This window comes from Puma concolor, chromosome D1 (assembly GCF_028749965.1).
Source record: "Puma concolor isolate L17-30 chromosome D1, mPumCon1.1.hap2, whole genome shotgun sequence".
In the NCBI taxonomy this organism is placed as follows: Eukaryota; Metazoa; Chordata; class Mammalia; order Carnivora; family Felidae; genus Puma; species Puma concolor.
The window spans coordinates 47,512,586-47,532,022 of NC_141676.1; the positions used below are offsets into that span (position 1 = coordinate 47,512,586).

At 37.6% G+C, this 19,437-nt stretch overlaps 1 protein-coding gene across 2 annotated transcripts in view; it reads right to left on the reverse strand.

Moving 5' to 3' along the window:
• The window catches only part of USP47 (ubiquitin specific peptidase 47), a 107,892-nt gene that overhangs the window by 4,761 nt on the left and 83,694 nt on the right, over positions 1-19,437 (reverse strand). For both annotated transcript variants that reach the window (XM_086677967.1, XM_025928482.2), the window contains 8 exons: positions 17,581-17,788; positions 14,749-14,864; positions 12,634-12,753; positions 10,196-10,976; positions 5,336-5,511; positions 4,908-4,988; positions 2,758-2,873; positions 2,053-2,171 (listed from right to left, as the gene is read on the reverse strand). In XM_086677967.1, coding sequence (XP_086534093.1) covers positions 2,053-2,171; positions 2,758-2,873; positions 4,908-4,988; positions 5,336-5,511; positions 10,196-10,976; positions 12,634-12,753; positions 14,749-14,864; positions 17,581-17,788 — 1,717 coding nt within the window. The remainder of the gene's footprint in view (positions 1-2,052; positions 2,172-2,757; positions 2,874-4,907; positions 4,989-5,335; positions 5,512-10,195; positions 10,977-12,633; positions 12,754-14,748; positions 14,865-17,580; positions 17,789-19,437) is intronic.

Here is a 19,437-nt window from a genome sequence, read left to right on the forward strand (position 1 = left end):
GTCATCTTTCTCTTTTCTCTAGAGGCCCATAATTTGACTTTTCCTGTATGGCCTGACTAAACAAGATTTACTTCAAGTGTTCTGCTTAGAAAGTGCACATAAAAGATCCCACTTATCCCAGCAAGTTTTTGAGAATAGAATATTTCCTCTCTTCCCTCCAGTCTCTGAAGGTAATTCTTTACTCTTTTGCAAGCTCTCCTTCTACCAGGACTCCTAATTTCACTCCTTCCTGAGTCCTGCTGGACACTGCTCTATCAACTACTCTTTTCTCTGGATTGCCAATCTTTGCTTCTCTACTGGCTACCACCCCCACAATCTAACATCATCATGATCAAATCATCTTCACTTTATCTTCTTTTTTCACTCCGGCTCACACTAATCCCTCTCTTCTCTTTTACTCAAACCTTACTGATTCTTCAAAACCAGCTCAATTGTTACCTTTCTCTCTGGTGTACACGAGAGCAAACTGTACTGATTTGGTCCTTAAGTACCTATGATTTTGGAATTACAGGTTTGCAGAAATTGTGGAATTTCTGGTTTTCTTATAGACTGAGCTTTTGGAGTGCAATCACTAGTTCTTATTCATTTTTGTAGCACCAGAGATTAGCAGTGTCTGGCAATTTACAGGTCAATAAATGTTTCTTAGATTTAATCACATGATTTCACATGATTTATTTCTCACTCAACTACTTTGAAGCTAACATATATACTGAAATGATACTGACACAGATACCCACCATCCAGTAACATCTCCCGGCTAACCCATCTCTGCTAATACATACTCAATCCTCCCTAACAAGGGGAATTTCTTTGTCCTTCGCCATCCCTTCTTGGTCTACTCAGACACACTGGTTATTCTCTAAGGCCCCAGACACTCACAGAAGGAATCACAATCTGGAACACTTGCCTCCACATCATAGTAGATAGTGTCCTGGCTGTCCCTGACTCCCCTATTAACTTGTCAAATAATCATAGTTTTAACAATTGAAATTTAAACCAAATCAGATCGTAAATAGCATGAAATAGGTGAGGTGTTAGTATTATTGAACCCTTGGAAAACTATCATAATCTTATGATGTTTTAATTTCTAAGGGGAAAAAAAGGAAAATCAAAATCTTTCTAGGCAATAGCAGTCACAAAAGGACATAGAACTAGTTGTTTCCCTTGATATGATCACCCCAAAGCCAACTTTTCTCCCATTACCTCCTCCAAAAAACAATACTTTAAATGTTCCCATGTAGATCATTAAAAGCAGGAGGTGTGACAAACACAGGTCCTCTTCTGGGTCACTTTTACAGGCTGAACTGTGTCTCCTCAAAAAGACATTTAAAGTCCTATACCCTAGTACCTCAGAATATGACCTAATTAGGAAATAGGGTTGTTACAGTGGTAATCAAGCTAAAATGAGATCATTAGGGTGACTCTAATCCAACAGGGCTAGTGTCCTTATAATATGGGGAAATGTGGAAGCAGACACACAAGCATACACAGACGCACATCTCACATCATGTTCAGATGAAAACAGAGATCAGGATGATGCATTTAACAAGCCAAGGAACACCAAAGACTGCCAATCAACCACCAGAAGCTAGGGGAGGGCCATGAACAAATTTTCCCTCACAGCCCTCAGAAGGAAGCAAGCCTGCCAACACCCTGACTTCAGACTTGCAGCCTCCAGACTGTGAGACAACACATTTCTATTGTTGAAACCATCCAGTTTGTGGTACTTGGTCATTGTTCTCAAAATCCCTGGTAAATTATCAATACCACATCCTCAAAACAAAATCAGCCATAATGAAAAAAGAAACTAACAAACACAGGTAAGAAAATGTTAGCAGAGTTTCCTGTAAAAAGTACTATAAATGCAAACTTGGAAACTGTCAACTTCCTGTAAGGAGAAATTAATATTCTCAAAATTAAATAAATATTTAAAAGGCAAATGCAACCCAGAGTAAAGATGGAAGAAAACTTGTTCTTTGATAAAAACTATAGGCTTCTATTAGTTCCAGAGCATTTCTAACTGATAGTTCCCCACAAAAATATGGATGATACCATCAAGAACTTCAAGGAAAACCTCCCAGTTGCTGGAGATATTAATGTCTTCTTCATAAATATGATAATCCAGAAAGACAGTGCCAGGGTTCTTCCATGTTTTTTTCCTTAGACGAAATCTACAAATGTGATGAGACATTTTAAACTACTATTACTTCAGATTGTTAACCTAAAAACAACAACATGAATCTGACATCGATGAATAATGAACTATATTTACATACAAAAGTCAAGTGATTATTCATTAAAATTTTGGGAAAATAGGAGGTGCCTGGGTGGCTCAGTCAGTTAAGCGTCCGACTTTGGCTCAGGTCATGATCTCGCAGTCCATGGGTTTGAGCCCCACATTGGGCTCTGTGCTGACAGCTCAGAGCCTGGATCCTGCTTCTGATTCTCTGTCTCCCTCTCTCTGCCCCTTCCCCCGATCACACTTTTTCCTCTCTCTCAAAAATAAATAAACAGAAAAAAAATTTTTTTTAATTTGGGGGAAACTATAATGAAATGTTCCCCCAATTTCAAATTTAGTATCCTACAGAGGAAGTGCAAACAAATTCTAATACTTTTGCTTACTTCTATTAATCTGTAGTATTAAAATTCTTAGTAGAGGAATTCTTTAATTCTGGTTTTAGAAAATCATACCAATCCATATCAACAGACCACACAAGATTTCCTCTAATTGCTGATGACACTGTAATTTTACTTTACCTGTCAGTACTGAGCTCTAAACCACACTGCTCCCTGAGTTGAGGAATTAATTCCTCTTTTGATTGCCGTACTGTCATTCCTTTAGCAAACACAGCATCTAGCAGAAACTTGCATGGCTAGGAATACAAACATAAAACAATCAGAGAGCTGAATTGCACATTCAATAAGGGTACACAAGACATTTTATTTGCACTGTATAGTATGACAATTATAGGACTGAGTTTAGGAGCTGATCTTCCTAGGTTCAAATCTTGGCTCCACTACTTACTAAGTAAGCTATCTTGGGCAAGTTTACTTAACCTTTCTGGGCCTCCTTTTTAATTTTTTTTAATAATTATTTTTTTTATTTGAGAGAGAGAGAGAGAGAGAATATGAGCAGGGGAGAGGGGCAGGTGCCCCCAGGCCTCCTTTTTTTCATCTGTAAACCGGGGGTAGTGTCTTCCTCACAGAGTCATTGTGAAGATTAAATACCACATTCATATTTCTCTCCTTATAATAAAGTGATCGCAATTTTGAAAGTAAAAATCACTTTTATGGATTAAAATGAGGGAACTGCATACTACTTCTCCAAATATGTTCATTCATTGTCTCAGAAGGGACATTTTATCTACAAACCCCAAACGCAGATGAAACATTCACATATAAGAGATATGATGGGTTGGGGCACCTGGGTGGCTCAGTCAGTTAAGCGTCTGGCTCTTGATTTCGGCTCAGGTCATGATCTCATAGTTCGTGGATTTGAGCCCCACATTCGGCTCTGTGTTGACAATGCGGAGCCTGCTTAGAATTCTCTCTCTGCCCCTCCCCTACTTGTTCTCTCTCTCTCTCTCTCTCAGAAGAAATAAAGGAGACATGATGGGTGCTCAATAAACTCTCTGTTGGACAAATGAAGGCGTTTTATGAAAAATTTCTCCCTTTTCAGCAGTCCATCTTTATCTGTGATTTCCCCTTCTGAACATTCAGTTACTTGCAGTTAGCCAACTGGGGTCCGGAAACAAATGATCCTTCTGCCAAATCATCAGAAGATCAGTAGTAACCCAATGCTATGTCACAGTGCCTATGTCATTCCCCTTACTGCATCTCATCACACGCACATTTTATCATCTTACGTCATCACAAGAAATGTAAATATAATACAATGAGATTTTTTGAGAGAGACCACATTCACATAATTTTTACTACAGTGTACTGTTGTAACTGTTGTATTTCATTTCTGGCAAAAGTTAATCTCTTACTTTGCCAAATGTGTAAGTTAAACTTTATTAAGGTATACATGTCTAGGTAAGAGCATAGTGTATATGTAGGGAGTGGCACGGCACTATCCTCGGTTTCAGGCATTCACTGGGCAGTGGGTGGGGGGGAGGGGGGTCTTGGACACATCCCCTATGGATAAGAAGGGGGGAATACGGTCTTTGCTATTTAGTTTGCACATTTGTCTAGGTCCTCACTAAGATGTTATAAACATCCCCAAAACAGGGACTTTGCCTTTTTCTTCTGGGCATTTGTCTGGCATCTGTTACATGACCTTGGGCAAGTTACATAACTTCTTTGTGCCTCAGTTTCTTCATCTACAAAATGGGAATAATAATATCTACATCATAGCTAACTGATGCAGATTCAAGGAGTTAACATCTGCGAGCATATGGCATCTACGAGATAAATGAATGCCTGCTAAATACTGAAATGACTCTCTGAACGCAAAAAGTCCTTACATGCTCTACAGATCAACTGCTATCCCCCTGGAGCACTACGTGAGAATTTCTTAAAATCAAGCACAAACAAGTCTCCTTTTCAAAGCAGGAAATGTCTGCCTCATTCCAACATGTGTAACAATACTTTAAAGCAGAGGGAAGGCAAAGAAAGGCTTGAGGGCCACATTTGTCTGCTGCATGTTTTTGTAAATAAACTCTGTTGGGACACAGCTAATTCCACTGGTTTATGTATTGTCTACGTCTGGTTTTGTGCTACAGGGGCAGAAATGAGTGGCTGCAATACAGGCAATATGACCCGCACAACCAAAATAGCTTCTGGAAAGTGTCCTGTCTGTGCTTTAGAGACAGCAAAAGAAATGACAAGTCACAACATCTCTGAACTCTGTTTTTAATAACTAGCAGAAGTGACGTCATATTGCTCTGAAGCAGCTTACTTACCTCTTGCTCATTGACCAGCAGCTGGTACACTTTAACTCTGTATTCTCCTTTTTTAAGTGCTCTCCCCAGTCTAATTGTAATCTATAAATTAAAAACAGTTTTTTAGATGTATTACCTCTGCAGAATAAACAACCCATTCTCCCCACACTGTTTAGTTTGGTCTTCAAAAATTCTCTAGATTATGCGCTCTTTGAGAACAGGTGTATCTTTTACCTCTGATTCCCAGCACCTAGAACAGTAACTGACACACAGTTAACACTTAACAAATGTTTGTTAGATGAATGAAAAAAAACGACCAATCACTAAACATAAAAACAAAAAATGACCCTCTTAGGGCTATCTATTTAATCTTACTTGGAAACAGGCAAGATGTTCTCAAATCTATCATGTAAAACAGACTCTAATTATTTGAAATGATTTTAATCAACCTTATTGTCGTCTGAAAAGGATGAAAGTGTCTCGTTCAGCCGGACGCTCTCAAACTCCTGGTTGCTGGCATACACCCGGAAGACCTTGAAGTGAGAGGACAAAGCTCCAACAAAGGGCTCTAAGTGTTGTTTGAAAGCAGCCAGTGTAATTCTTTTATCAACATGCACCATCAGCCCTAAGTACAAAAAAAAACAAAAGCGAAACAAAAAAAGAAACCTCTTAGAATATAAATAAAACAGATCATATACACTTTATTATACTGTAAGCAGGGAAAAAACACCCCCTTCAGTTATTTGACTTTAAGCTAATACACAACGTTGCATGGACAAAAAAACACAGACACGGAGCATACGATAAAATCCAACAACTTCAACAACTTCCAACGTTCTGAGAGATTGAAGTGCTAATCTATTTATTTATATACGCTGCTGAGTCCCAAACCAAACTTCAGGAAAGTCTTTTCAATTACATACATTCCTAGTTCTTCACAGTAATAATGTAGGCTCTGGCTGGGTTCCAACCGTGCCTCTTCTGCTTCCCGGCCAGCTATGTAACCTGGGGCAAGCCACTGGCCTCCTTATACCCACTTCCTCATTTTAAAAATGGAGAGAGTAGTACCTACCTCCTAGTACTGCAGTGTGAATTCAGTGAGGTTAATATGTTTATCGTGCTTTTGGCACAGTGTCAGATATCTAGTAATTGCCTCAAAAATTGTTAGTAAATTTGGTTCTGGGATTTCTACTAGAAAAAACTGTCAAGATGAGCATATGATGATATCTGTTTTATCATGTGGTTGGACCGTAACAGGAAGAGCATCTAAATGGATCAGAAACTCCCACCACCCCCCTGCAAGCTTTGATATAAGCTCTCATGGCAAAGCAATAGGATTGTTTTTGGTGAGCTTTATTTCTTCTAATACTTATTAATCTTTTGTCCTTTACAAGTTACTCATGAACATACTTCTGAAATATTTCTAAGACTCCAGTCTTCATATCCTAGTAAAGAGTAACAATTTCACTCAAGTTCCTCTCTCTCTTACAATATAGACAGTGCAGTATAACAAGAGCTGCCACCCCACCTTAAGCCCGTGGTTCCTCTAGAGCTATAAGGCTCTCTCTAGGGTAGGCTCTGGTTTTCTGTAAAATTTACATCAAAAGTCAAGGGTGAGGGGCACCCTGTCTGGCTCAGTCGGTTAAGTGTCCCACTCTTGACTCCAGCTCAGGTCACACAATCTCATGGTTCATGGATTGGAGCCCCGTGTCAGCCTCTGGGCCAGCGATGCAGAGCCTGCTTGGGATTCTCTCTCTCTCTCTCTCTCTCTCTCTCTCTCTCTCTCTCTCCCCCCTCCCTCCCTCTCGGCCCCTCCCCCAAGTGTATGCTCTCTCTCAAAAAAAAAAAAGAAAAAAAAAGTCAAGGATGAGACCCTCAAACATGACTGGTTTATGTTCCCAGGTTGACCCACCTTTTGGGTTGATGAATTTTTGAGTGGACTTTTTCAAATAAATTAATGTCCATTTACTGTTTTTCCGGTTATAAGATTCAGATTCACTATAGAAAATGTGACCATAAAGTATGAAATAGAATATAAACATGGTGATGAACTTTTTTGTTATATATAACTTTTCAGGCAGCATTTAATTCCTTTAAAATGTCCATTTCTAAAATTTAAGAAATACTCCTAAGTAACCCAGCTTTTGGCAAATAAGCCTCTATTTATACTATCCAGCAGGTACAACATTTCTTGAGAGAAGGGTATAATGAAAAAATTACTTGATTAGAAATCAGAAGCCAATAACTAGATTTCAGTTGTTGCCTAATAAATGCCTATTGGTAAGTCATCCAATGTCTCTGGGCCTCAGTTTTCTCACAGGATCATTACACCAGTCTCACTGATTGCTGCTATGACAAATGTAGTAAATTCTAAGTCATTACTCAAACAATAAGCTATTACCACAATTTTGGTTTCTAACTCACAGTAATGTATCACAGGAAGATACAAATGTTTGTTGTTATTGATAGAGTCCAATACGGTGATTAGGACCAAGTGGTTCTGTAGTGAAATGGGCTGGCCTGAATGAATTCTTGGCTCCTCCTTGTACCTTACATTTGTGACTGTGACTTGACTTCTCTGTACCTCAATTACCTCTATTATAAAATGCAGATAGTTGTGCTTATACCTTGGGGTCAGTGTATGTCAAATGTGTACTACAGCCCTGGCAAAAATTGTTGGCTTAATTGACTGGCTGTAATTATAATTTTAGAGATTACCATCATACCATTTTCCCTATTTACCTCTTCAAACTGAAGCGTTTGGTCTCTTCACAGAGCAACCTCAAAATATCTTTAGGGTTTCTTTCTTTTATGTATCTCTAAATGAAGTGATATCAAAATTGTACAAAGAAATTATCAGTGCAAATGCACTCTCATTTTTATTACCTTGATCTCCCTATTTATCCCTGAGTGCCTGCAGCCTATAATAGGTCACAGTGGAACAGTATTTTCAGAGAAAGGTCCATACTCCCCGAAACAATTCCTGGATTATAACAGATAGCTTAAAGACCATCACTTTAAGTGTATTTCAGTTATTACCCATATTGTCTATACTGTACATAAAATGTCACTCTTCAGATATCAAATTCTTTGTTTATGTGTTACACCCTGGCATTTTATCACTCTGAAGAACCCGTATTATTATTCATCATCCATGTTACCCAGGTACCAACTTTCAGGTCTCTGAGGAGCTGTGATGAAACAGTCTTAGTACAGACTCCTGAAGCACGTGGCTGCTGGCTCTCAACCCTACTCCTCTACCTCTAAGCCCGTTTCCACTTTTTCTGTTCAAACAAGCCTTCTGCATGGCTTCTGAAAACCAAAATAAATTGTAGTAAACGGGTTCTCTTGATCATCATGTTTACTATTTCAACGAATGCTAGTAAACTAGCCCACTATGAATTTCCAAAAAGGTGGAAGGAGACTCCTCAGTCTACAATTCTAAGTATTCCTATTAAATTCTTAACGTTTAGACTCTCATGCAGTCAACTCTCCAGCACATCATTCTAAAACAAACCACTTAAGAGAAATTTCTAACCTCTTTGTAAAAAGGAGCTGTTTTTAATTTGCTAATGCTCTTGAAGGGTTGAGGATGGTAAGAAAGGGTAGCTACTGGCTATTTTTCCTTTACTCTGACGTGAGGAAAGTAAGGGACAGTGGGTAGCAGTTATGAGGTGGAGAAATGTGCACCAGGCTTACAATCAGATCACAGGAGCTGGACTGACCAGCAGTGTGACCTACTGGCTGTGTGACCCCCGGCAAATTATTTAAGTCAGTTTGAGCCAGTTTCTTCATCAGCAAAATGTGTCTAACGGCATCAATTTCACACAGCTGTTGAGAAATAAGTGAGATGATGTGAATTAATGAGCCTTATGAAGTAAAAGTGCCACAGGGAGTTAAAACATTATTATAGAGTTTCTGTCTCCGTTGTGGCTCACGAACCCACATTTTCCCACTTGAGTTTCTGCAAGGTATCTATATGGATGTCACATGGTTCCAGTGTTACTGGGAACTAATTAGTTAAAAAGACAAATTTATGCATTTTTATTACTGATTTAATAATTTCTACCACTTCCTTTTAAGAGACTAAATTTTGAGACTATAAGCATCGTAGCAATTAACTTTCATGGTGGTTGTGGGCCTTCTCCCACCAGATGAAACATGAGGCTGCATCTTTGTCATCTCCACTTCTAACATCTACGTAGGGCCTGGCATCTTGAATGGATTCAGGAAATATTAATGGGGGGGGGGGGGTGGATGAACAGATGGATAGAGTGGGACTCCCTTCCCACTGTCATAAAGGTAACAGCAAATGCATTCAATTCAAAGACTTATATTCTAGTAGTGGTTCCACTCCTTACTAGCTACACATATACTTTTGGGCAAGTCATCCATCCACTATGAGCTTCAGTTTTCTTATCAGTCAAATGAGGATATCAATATTTGCTTTACTAATTTCAGAGAAGCTTCAAGTGAGAACAAGTGTTTTGAAAACTAAAATTAAGAATATAAGGGGTAATATAATGCAAAGTATTTGGTTTTTTGAGCTATTTCTCTTTTATACTTGAAGAAAACTTTTGTACATTCTTTGGCTGTTTTCATCTGATGTTTTATAAAAGTCATTTTATTGTTTTCATGTAGGTGTGTTTTTGCTGTTGCTGCTTATCCCAAATACCTGAACTGACAGATCTCTTCAATGTTTTTGTGATTATACACTTGAGGATTTCTAGTTTATACTCTGCTTGGAGCTTACTTCAAAGTATCAACTTAAAAAAGCCCCTTTCCTTTTTCTGACTTTCCCAGTTAACCATGGACTTTTTAGGGGGTGGGGGAGGGGGTTATTTGCATTGAGGGATAAAGAGAAGAGAGGGGATGCACAAATAAAAACTTTTCCTCAGCAGTGAATACCAAATTTTATCTTTTTGGTATATTATTTACTTTTTAAACTATTTCTTAGTTTTTAACTTAGGGCTTTTATCATAATTCTTTCCTTTAAAACAATTCTTGATTCTTTCCTTTAAAACAATTCTTAATTCTTTCCTTTTCTTTTTCACTTATCTTCCCCAGAGCTGTGACATCACTGCTGTCACAGGTCTGATGTGCTGCGGAGGTCCAAAGACAGTTGTTGCTACAACTGCCCCGAAAATGAAAGCAAAGGCAACAGAGAACACTCTTATAATCCAGGAAGTTATGGGTGATCCTAGAACAAAGTACCTAACTCTTAGCTGGTTCCTTTCTTAACTAAAAATTTAAATAAACTGAGAAACCAATTGGTGCTGTTTCAAGGAGTTTTCTTTCTAAGTACATACATTTATGTCCTTCCCCAGAACCTTCGTCTGCAGCATAGGGTTCTGCTTTGAAATACATGTACTGTATTTCTCCCCTGCTCTTGCCACTCTCATCGTATTCACTATCCGTTCCAGAGTCTTCTTCTGCTGTGTCCCATGTCTCTTTTTTGCCTTCATTTGCTTTAGTTCTTCTACTACTCGTGATGCTATGAGAGTCAAGTCCATTAGCCAAAGGAATCTGAGCATTATCAGCATTGCACAAAGTGTCACTGCTGTGACTGGAGCTAAGAATGTCACTGTCCACTGAACTTGTACTCCTGTCATTATTCACATCTGAGTCTGATCGTTCTTCAGATTGAAAATTTTCGGGATCAGAAGTCTGAATGTGCTGTTCAAGTTCTCTATTGTCCACTGATGCTGAAGAGTCCCTCTCATTGAGAGGTGATTCTATGTTTTCAAAGTCACTTGTCTCAGTACTTTTGCTGCTGTCTCCATTATCTCCATCTTGCTGCTGCTGTAGTGACAAGCTTTTGAGTTTTTCAGTGCTTTCTTCGAGAATAGCTTCCACAGACTTGAGGCTCCCCACAGGTCCTTTGACTCTATCACAGTCATCATCCACGTTACCACCAGAATCACCCCCAGCTTTCTGGCACGCTGTCCTTTTGGAATAAGAGCCTGGGGACTGTTCAGGTAACAAAACAAATAATCTGATCGTATTTGCATGACGATCCAGGAGTTTCCACAAATGAGAGTCTGTAAAGGCCATCTGGTAATCCAAAGTCTCAGAACTTTCAACAAATACCTAAATAGTAAGAGAGTTACATTACATCATTAATTTTAGTGACATTCATTCTCACTCATATCACCTCAATACAAGACAAAATGTTGTAAAATTTGGGATGATGACATTTCTAAAGGAAATGTGTATGGTTTTTGGAGACTAAATACAATAAATATTATGTTCATATGTCTTTGTAATTAGCCATAAAACTGTGCTAAGATAGATGAGACACACACATGTGCACATGCACACACAGATACCTTGTTTACTGGATTTTCTATTTTCAGAAAGTTTTTGTATTCCACATCTTGCTCATTAGAAAAACAAGCATAGCATGAACATGGATAGAGGAACATGTATAAAGGCATTTTGGGAATGTAATACCAAAATCCAGATTATAGAAAAAAAATCTAATGGACAAATGACTTGATTCTAGAGCAAATAAATGACAAGGAAATAAATACACATGGGGGATCTGTAGGTTAAAATAGACTTGAGAGGTATATCATGGACTTTATTTGGATCCTACCTGAACAAATAAATCCTGTCAGAAAAAAAATTTTACAAGATAATAAGAGAAGCTTGACTAGACATTTGTTGATATTAATTCTGTTAATTTTCTAGATGTAATAATATAATTATAGTTATGTTTTTAAAGAGTTCTCACCCTTTAGAGATAGACATCCAGATTATTTATAGATGAAATGCTATTTCATCTGGGGATGTTTTTCAAATAATCTGGGGGAAGTACTGGTTAAATACAGATAACCAGTGTCCAATCAATGTTACAGATTAGGATCATTAGCTAACCATTTAAAGAAAAAAATAAAGTGAGATCCCTCTTACTTTTCACCCTAAAATGGTATTAGGGCGGATTTTAATGATACACACATAAGCACCACACAAAAGTATCCAAAGAAAACAGAGATGAATAAAAATTACACCTTAGGAATAGTAAGACAATACTAAAAAAGGTTAAATGAGATAAAAGACTAGACTGCACTAAGATGAATGAGAACGGAAAAGGCAATAAATAAAACATGGCAAACAGGGAAAATTTTGGATTCAATTGATCCAGGGTAAACTGATGGTGTTATGAATAAACACACAGGAAAAATCATTTATCAATGATAGAACACGTCAAGAGATGAAACAGATCAATGTGAACTTTCTCTTTTCTATCTGAGATAAATAAGTAGGCAAAGGGTGAACCCCTTTGGGTGAACCCAAATGACAATCTTCTCTAGAGTAGGCATGTCTTTGACTTTCCCCATCAAGTAGTGCTTTATGGGAGAAGCTCAAGAACGAATGTAACATAATTTACAGAATTCAGAGGACAAGATTGTTGTGGACAGAAATAGTCAGTAAGGCTTCACCAAAGAGGCAGGACTAATCTGCGCCTTGAAAAAAAATGTAGGGAGAGGGGGAAGAATACTGCAGGCAGGCAGAGGTAGCTCATGAACAAGACCTAGAGGAGAACCGACAGACGGATGGAGTAGGACAGAAAGAAGCCTGATCTGACCTGATTACAAAGGAAGGTAATTGCCGAGACGCTGGGAGAATTTACGAGGGAAATTACAGACACATAGTGGATGGCTCTAGAGGCCAGACTTATAATATGAAACTTAATTTACTATTACCAGCATAGACAATAGTAATGAAGAAATAAAAGACATACCTTGTTACTTCTAAAAAACCCTTCAGCTTTCAGGGTCTTACTGGGCACAGTGAGGAGGCGCAGATCATTGTGGCAGCGCTCTAGCACTATCCGCATGGTTTCAGCAGGTAAATGGATGGCCTGCAATGGAAGCAAGTCAGTAAAAAGGACTCGCAAGGATAATTCTGCTGGACTTGGAAATGTGGATGAAGACACACTGCTGAGTTCTTAGAAACAGAAAGAAAATTAAAAGAAAATAATCTTAGTGGAGGTTTATAAATTTTTAAAGAATCTATGGGAAAAATTTTAGTCCTATCCATTAATTATGCTGTAAAGTAGGTGAACAAAGTATCACTTATGAATGGATGCTCTGAAACTATTTTAAAGGTAATGATTTTTCACTAAAAATTCTATTCCTCTCGCACTTGCAAAGTAAATGAGGGGATGTGGTTCCAAAGAAACTGAGTAACTGACACTTTGAGAACAGATGTCAAACTAGTAACTGTTTACCTCCTGAACTTTTGATGAATTCTTTTGGAATAGTTAATACTTTTACTAAATCATTTTTCTTCTGTGTAAAATGAGATTAAATTAATAGGTAAAGTTTCAAGTTACTCTAAAAGTACATGTCCTTAATCTGAGGTATCATTTTAGGAATTTCACAAGAAATGAGCAGACAAAAAAATTTACATTTAAAAAAACATGATGTGTTTTCAATACAACTAATGATAACTAATTCTTTGGTGGTCTAGTTAGACTTTATCTGCTGCCTTTTTTGGCAAAATACTTTGTGACTGCCTTTATTCTCTACAGATATATTCTCCCCCAATAAAATTATTAACTTCTTCAGGAAGGCAATGTCATATGTTTCTTTTGTATTCTACCTCAATGCTCATACTCTAGATTAAACTGTAATAAGGAGCAAGTACACTTATATAGTCTTTCTAAGAGCAATTTAATTGTAAAATCTATCTCCAAAACATGATTTATCTCCTCAAATTATCTATTACTTTGGCAGAAGTATTAGAGGCCGTTGTTTTTTTAACGCAATAATAATTAAAACCCAACTTTTATATAATAACAATTTTTCTCCACAAACAGAGCATTTATTTGTTCCATTAACATTCACAACAACCCTGTTAAAATAGGCATTAAAAAAAAAACAAACAAACAAACCTAGATGAGATCAAAGACAATACTGCCATAGAGGAATGACTAGAAAGTGGATCAACTTCTTGCTTGCTATTACTGAATAATTTCCACTACAGCAAGTCATCTAAACCTGGGGCTTAAGAATCCTGAAAAATTTCACCTGTGTTTGTGTGCTCAGTGTTCTACAGAGTACAATATAATCATTTCTCTAGAGTGGACTAGCTTGGCCCAAGGAAATTTGAATGTTTTCATCATATTTTTCCAGCTCACAAATTCTGAATGAGTCTATGTTCTTTATCACTAACTCACCGAATATGGCCAGTATTTAATTCACCACCTTCCCTGTCAAATCTGCTCCCCTACCCTACTCTTCCATTTTGATTACTAGATCACTACTTTGTGGCTACCCAAGTTCAAAACTCCTCAAAGCATCTGTGCTCCTTCTTGCCTTACTCCAACCAATCCCAAGTCCTGCAGATTCTATGCATATAATCATTCTTACAATCTACCCCTTCTCTCCTTTCTGGTCCAATGCCTTCACCTGCACTATTTCCACAGCCTCCTCATCTACTTTACGGACTCCCCCTCTATCCAGGAACTTACCGTTCTACAGCAGAACTGTCATCATACCACTGCTGAACTTAGGAAAACAAATAACATACTTCCCATTGCCCACATCAAATAGAGCCCATGCTTTTGTGTTTACTATTTAAAAACTCTCCATGAAATAAACTAACTTCTATTTCTAGGCCTGTACTATACAGAGGTTGAGCCAAACACATAAGCCATCACTGTGTGCGCTTGCCTCACACTTCCTGACCTCCATACTTTGGTCACTTGGTGTCTTCCACTTGAAGTGTGTTTCTCTTCTAACTGTACTTGCCTCCTGCCAGTAAGTACTAGTTCCCACACTCATAACTATCACACAATGCTTTGTACAGAACAAGCACTCAAAAATATTCACTGACCAATTTTAAAACTTACCTTTGAAATAAGCTGTTTGAACTCTGTGACCGTTTGATTTAAGTAAGCACGAACAGTGACAGGAGCAGCTACAGATTCTGCCTTAAGATCAACAACATGAACTTTCACCATCACTTCTGAAAAACACAAAACATTTGAAAAATACAAAAACATAAATGGATGTTATTTTTAAAAGTCATGAGCACTGACATGAGCACTGCATTCCTAATGTATTTCCAATAGATGGCAAGGTAATATTTTCCGAACTATTAAGATAGTAGACATAACAATGTTACACATGTATATAATACATAATAAACTTCTCCTTGCAAGGTATTACATTACAAACATCTACAAAGAAATGGGAAATGAGGCTAATAAAAAAGTTCTCCTAGATCTCTTTAAAACAATGACAACAGTCACAGGGAGGGGGACAAAACATAAAAGACTCTTAAATATGGAGAACAAACAGAGGGCTACTGGAGGGGTTGTGGGAGGGGGATGGGCTAAATGGGAAAGAGGCATTAAGGAATCTACTCCTGAAATCATTGTTGCACTATATGGATTAACTAATTTGGATGTAAATTAAAAAAACAAAACAAAACAAAAAACAATGACAACAGTCAAAATATGATTTTTGAAAAATTCATGGTTTGTTTCCTTGTAAAACATAACACAAATTTATCAACCACATTAAAAATGCATATCCAGGTACTCCTGGGTGGCTCAGTCAGTTAAAGCACTGACTCTTGATCTCAGCTCAGGTCATGATCTCACAGTTAATGAGTTCAAACCCTGCACTGGGTTCTGTGCAGATGGTGTGGGGATTCTGTCTCTCCTTCTCTCTGCCCCTCCCCCACTTGTGCACTCATGCTCTCTCTCTCTCAGAATGAATAAACAAACTTAAAATACATATCCAAAGTTGCAAAATACAGACCTAAACCACAACATTAAATTACTAGAGAATGCAGAACAAATTCTAAAGGGGACCCAGCAACCCTATTTGCTTTTGATCAACCTTCATTATACCACTCAAGACCTTGTTCATAATCAAAGACTTCTTCTCCTCCAAATAATATTCTCTACATTCTACAGAAGAGTCTACAGAAAAATGCTTTGGTTTACATGGTTTGTTTTTTTCACTTAAATTTTTCATATTACAACTTAATCCTATCTTCTCTTCTGTTTTCAGATTATATATAACTAAACTTTTAGTTACTAGAAAAGCAAATGATCTTCAAACACTTAGTTATTCTCTGGCTTAAATGTTTTAATTTCCTTTATGAAGTGTATATAAATGGTCAGGTTTTTCCCTAGATTTCTAATCTAAATCTGATAAAATATTCTGCTAAAGTCATTATTAATGAATAAATAAAACGCTATCTGCAAGTTTTACAATCCACACTCACACGTATAGTTCTCTTTTTCTTTTTTTTTTTAAGTTTGTTTATTTTTGAGAGAGAGCGTGAGCAGAGAAGGGGCAGAGAGAGAGGGAAACACAGAATCACAAGCAGGGTCCAGGCTCTGAGCTGTCAGCACAGGGCCCAATGTGGGCTTGAACCCATGAACCGCAAGATCATGACCTGAGCTGAAGTCAGACGCTGAGCCACCCAGATGTCCCTAAAGTTCTCTTTTTAAAAAGTGGTTTTATTGCTGACTCATGTTACACTTTAATCATCATTTTTGCTATCTAGACCAAAAATAATCTGCAAGGAAATGCTCCAAAGGAACTCTCTACAAACAGAACAGAGTCTGACTGATGGAGCCCTGAAGAGTACCATACTTAATCTACTTTGAAAAGAGGAGCCTTAATTAAAAAAAAACAAAAAACAAAGAGAGGTTTATAGCATCTGCAGAGAAATAGAATTTGAGAGTAGAAGGCTTTTTACTTTTGCTTTTTTGAGAGAGCCAAAGAGAGCATGCAAGCACATGCACAAGTGGGGGAGGGGCAGAGAGAGGGAAAGAGAATTCCAAGCAGGCTTTACTATCAGTGTGGAGCCTGATGAGGGGCTCAAACTCATGAACCATGAGATTATGACCTGAGCTGAAATTAAGAGTAGGACACTTACCCGGTTGAGCCACCTAGGCAGGCGCCCCCAGAAGAAGGTTTTTGTGAGTTCAATTTTTAGGAATAAAAGTAGAGAACATAAGTCTGAATTGTAACAACCAATAGAAGGGATTCAGGGTTATGCAACAATAGTGAGAATTCTCTAAAGTTACTTAAACATTTTTATTTTCCCCTATTTGTTACAGTTTACATAGTGATTACTAGAAAACTCTGGTCATGTAACTGTCTTTAGGGACTACTCTGGGTAAAGCTAGGAGTGTGGTATTTTGCTTTCCACATCAGTCTCAAACAAACAAACAAAAAAACCCTCAAGATATTGAGGACTGTGACAGATTTAATGAAGACAAAAAAAAAAAATGAAGTTCCTGGGACCTGCAAAAATGGAGAAGATGAAGAAAAATAAAAAGTGTTGGCAGCAATGGGTTATGAAACCACTTCATCAAGGAAACCCTGAAAAATAAGATTCTACTTCTGAGAGTTGATGAGACTATACTGTTTTTGGACTTTTTTTCTGTATAAATAGAGAGAAGGGGGGAAGAGAAGGGAGGATGATTCAGCACTGAAAAACAAAAATCCCACTGAAGGCTGCAAGCTAATTTTTTAAAATTTTGTATATAGCTCTTTGCAAGTAATCTAGAAGTTAATTCTAAGCTTGTTGCTACTTCCTAACCTATCAAAATTATTCTGCATTTTAAGAACATAAAAAAATTTAAAATTAAACTCATTTCTATTAAAAAACCTTCTCGTGAAAATTTTAAGTCCAGTACAACCGTAAAATTCTTTACCTCCAGGTTTGTAAGACTGGAAAACTTGGTCAGGTTTTCTCGTCTCCAACAGTAGATCAAACATGTATGTTGACTTGACTCCTCCTAGTAGAAGTCCCATTGGGGTATCTTCCTCTCCTTCATACGATCGTTCAAGGTAATCATGAAACTCATCATATTTAACAAGGCGACAGCAATCCATGGGTATGACCTCTTCTAAATCCATCATCTAAAAGAAAACAAGGCCAGGCGGGGGACACACACACACACACACACACACACACACACACACACACATATAGATATATGCACACACACACATACACACACATATATACACACACACACACACACACACACACACACAGATATATGCACACACACACACACATATATACACACACACACACACACACACACACACACAGTTTAGTCTGATGTGTAATTCCACCACCAATAGGTCCTAGCAAACAATAAAATTCATATATTTATGATTTGCATCAAAGTTCAAAGACATCAAAGTTAAAGGCATAACTTCAATGCTATTTTTAATTATTTCATTATCCCCTAAATAATGCAACTTATGCACTAACAAATTTTTAAAACATTCCTAGTTTTAAAAAAAGTTAACATTCTAAACTTTAGATGAACTCAAAATCAATGTATTATAATCCCTTGCTCTATAATCACTACTCTGGAACCCAGGGGAGAACAACCAAGAGAATATGCAGCTTCTGTTGCATTAATCCGATCTGGAGAAGAACTGGTGATGACATGTTTGGGTTTAACCATCTTTCTAAGCGCAGGGGATAGCACTCCTCGCAGAGCCACCAGAGAGGCCACAGCTTCCGTGTCTCCCATGCGCCACCTCGCAGCTCCCCTTCCATATGAGCCTCCAGCATATCTACAGCTCAGGGCATGGAATTTCTGTCATAAAATCTCCCTCTGGCCCATGTTACTGGTAGATGGCATACTCTGGATGCAACATCTCTTAAGTGAAAAATGAACTGCCTGGAGACAGAAAGGATTACTTCAAAGTATTTCATACTTATTTAAGGTTTGTGATTAGGACCTTCAAGAAAAACAGTAAGCTTTGGTGTGTGTCCCCACCGACCTCTATTCCCCCCACTCCTCCCAAAGATGGAGCTCTCTTTCTGGTACATAAGACTGACTTATTTCTCTCTTCTGTTTGTTTGACTCTTTGTATTTATGAACTTTTACTTCTGACTTTTAAGACAATCTTTGTCTTCCTGCATTAAAAACTGCTGGAATATAAACTACTGTTACTGCTATTACAGACTGTAAAATTGTGTAAAAACTGTTAAGATGTTTTCTCTATTTTAGTTTCATTTGGTTTCACTACTGTTTTGCAAAGATGATGCTTACAGTCCACTGTGTTTAAAGGATTTTTACTTTTAATGAGGTAAATCCGGAGCTATGTATCAATTTTACTGTTTGTTCATTCATTTGCTCATCCACATACCCACCCAAATTTTCATTTTCCTGCACACCAAGAAAAAGTACTGGAAATGCAATTGTGAGCAAAACCAGAACACTGTAATGTAGCCTGCAATTTTTTCTCTAACTAATGACTTTAATTTCAGTTCAATGATGTTCATATTTACATGGAAAGGGCAAAAATTTGTCAAGTATGACAGACAACATTTGGAATAATCTGGTTAAAGAATGCTTCCGTTTCTATTTGCCTTTCAAAACCCACTAATAACTTTACATTATTCTTAGAATAAATTGCAACCTACTATTTGTATAAAGTCTCTAATTTGATTTTAAGCTACTCTCCTCTCATTCAAGACAATCTAAATACAATGTCCCTTTTATCAGTTTTTTGATCACGGCGGCCACGACCTCATCTCAGTT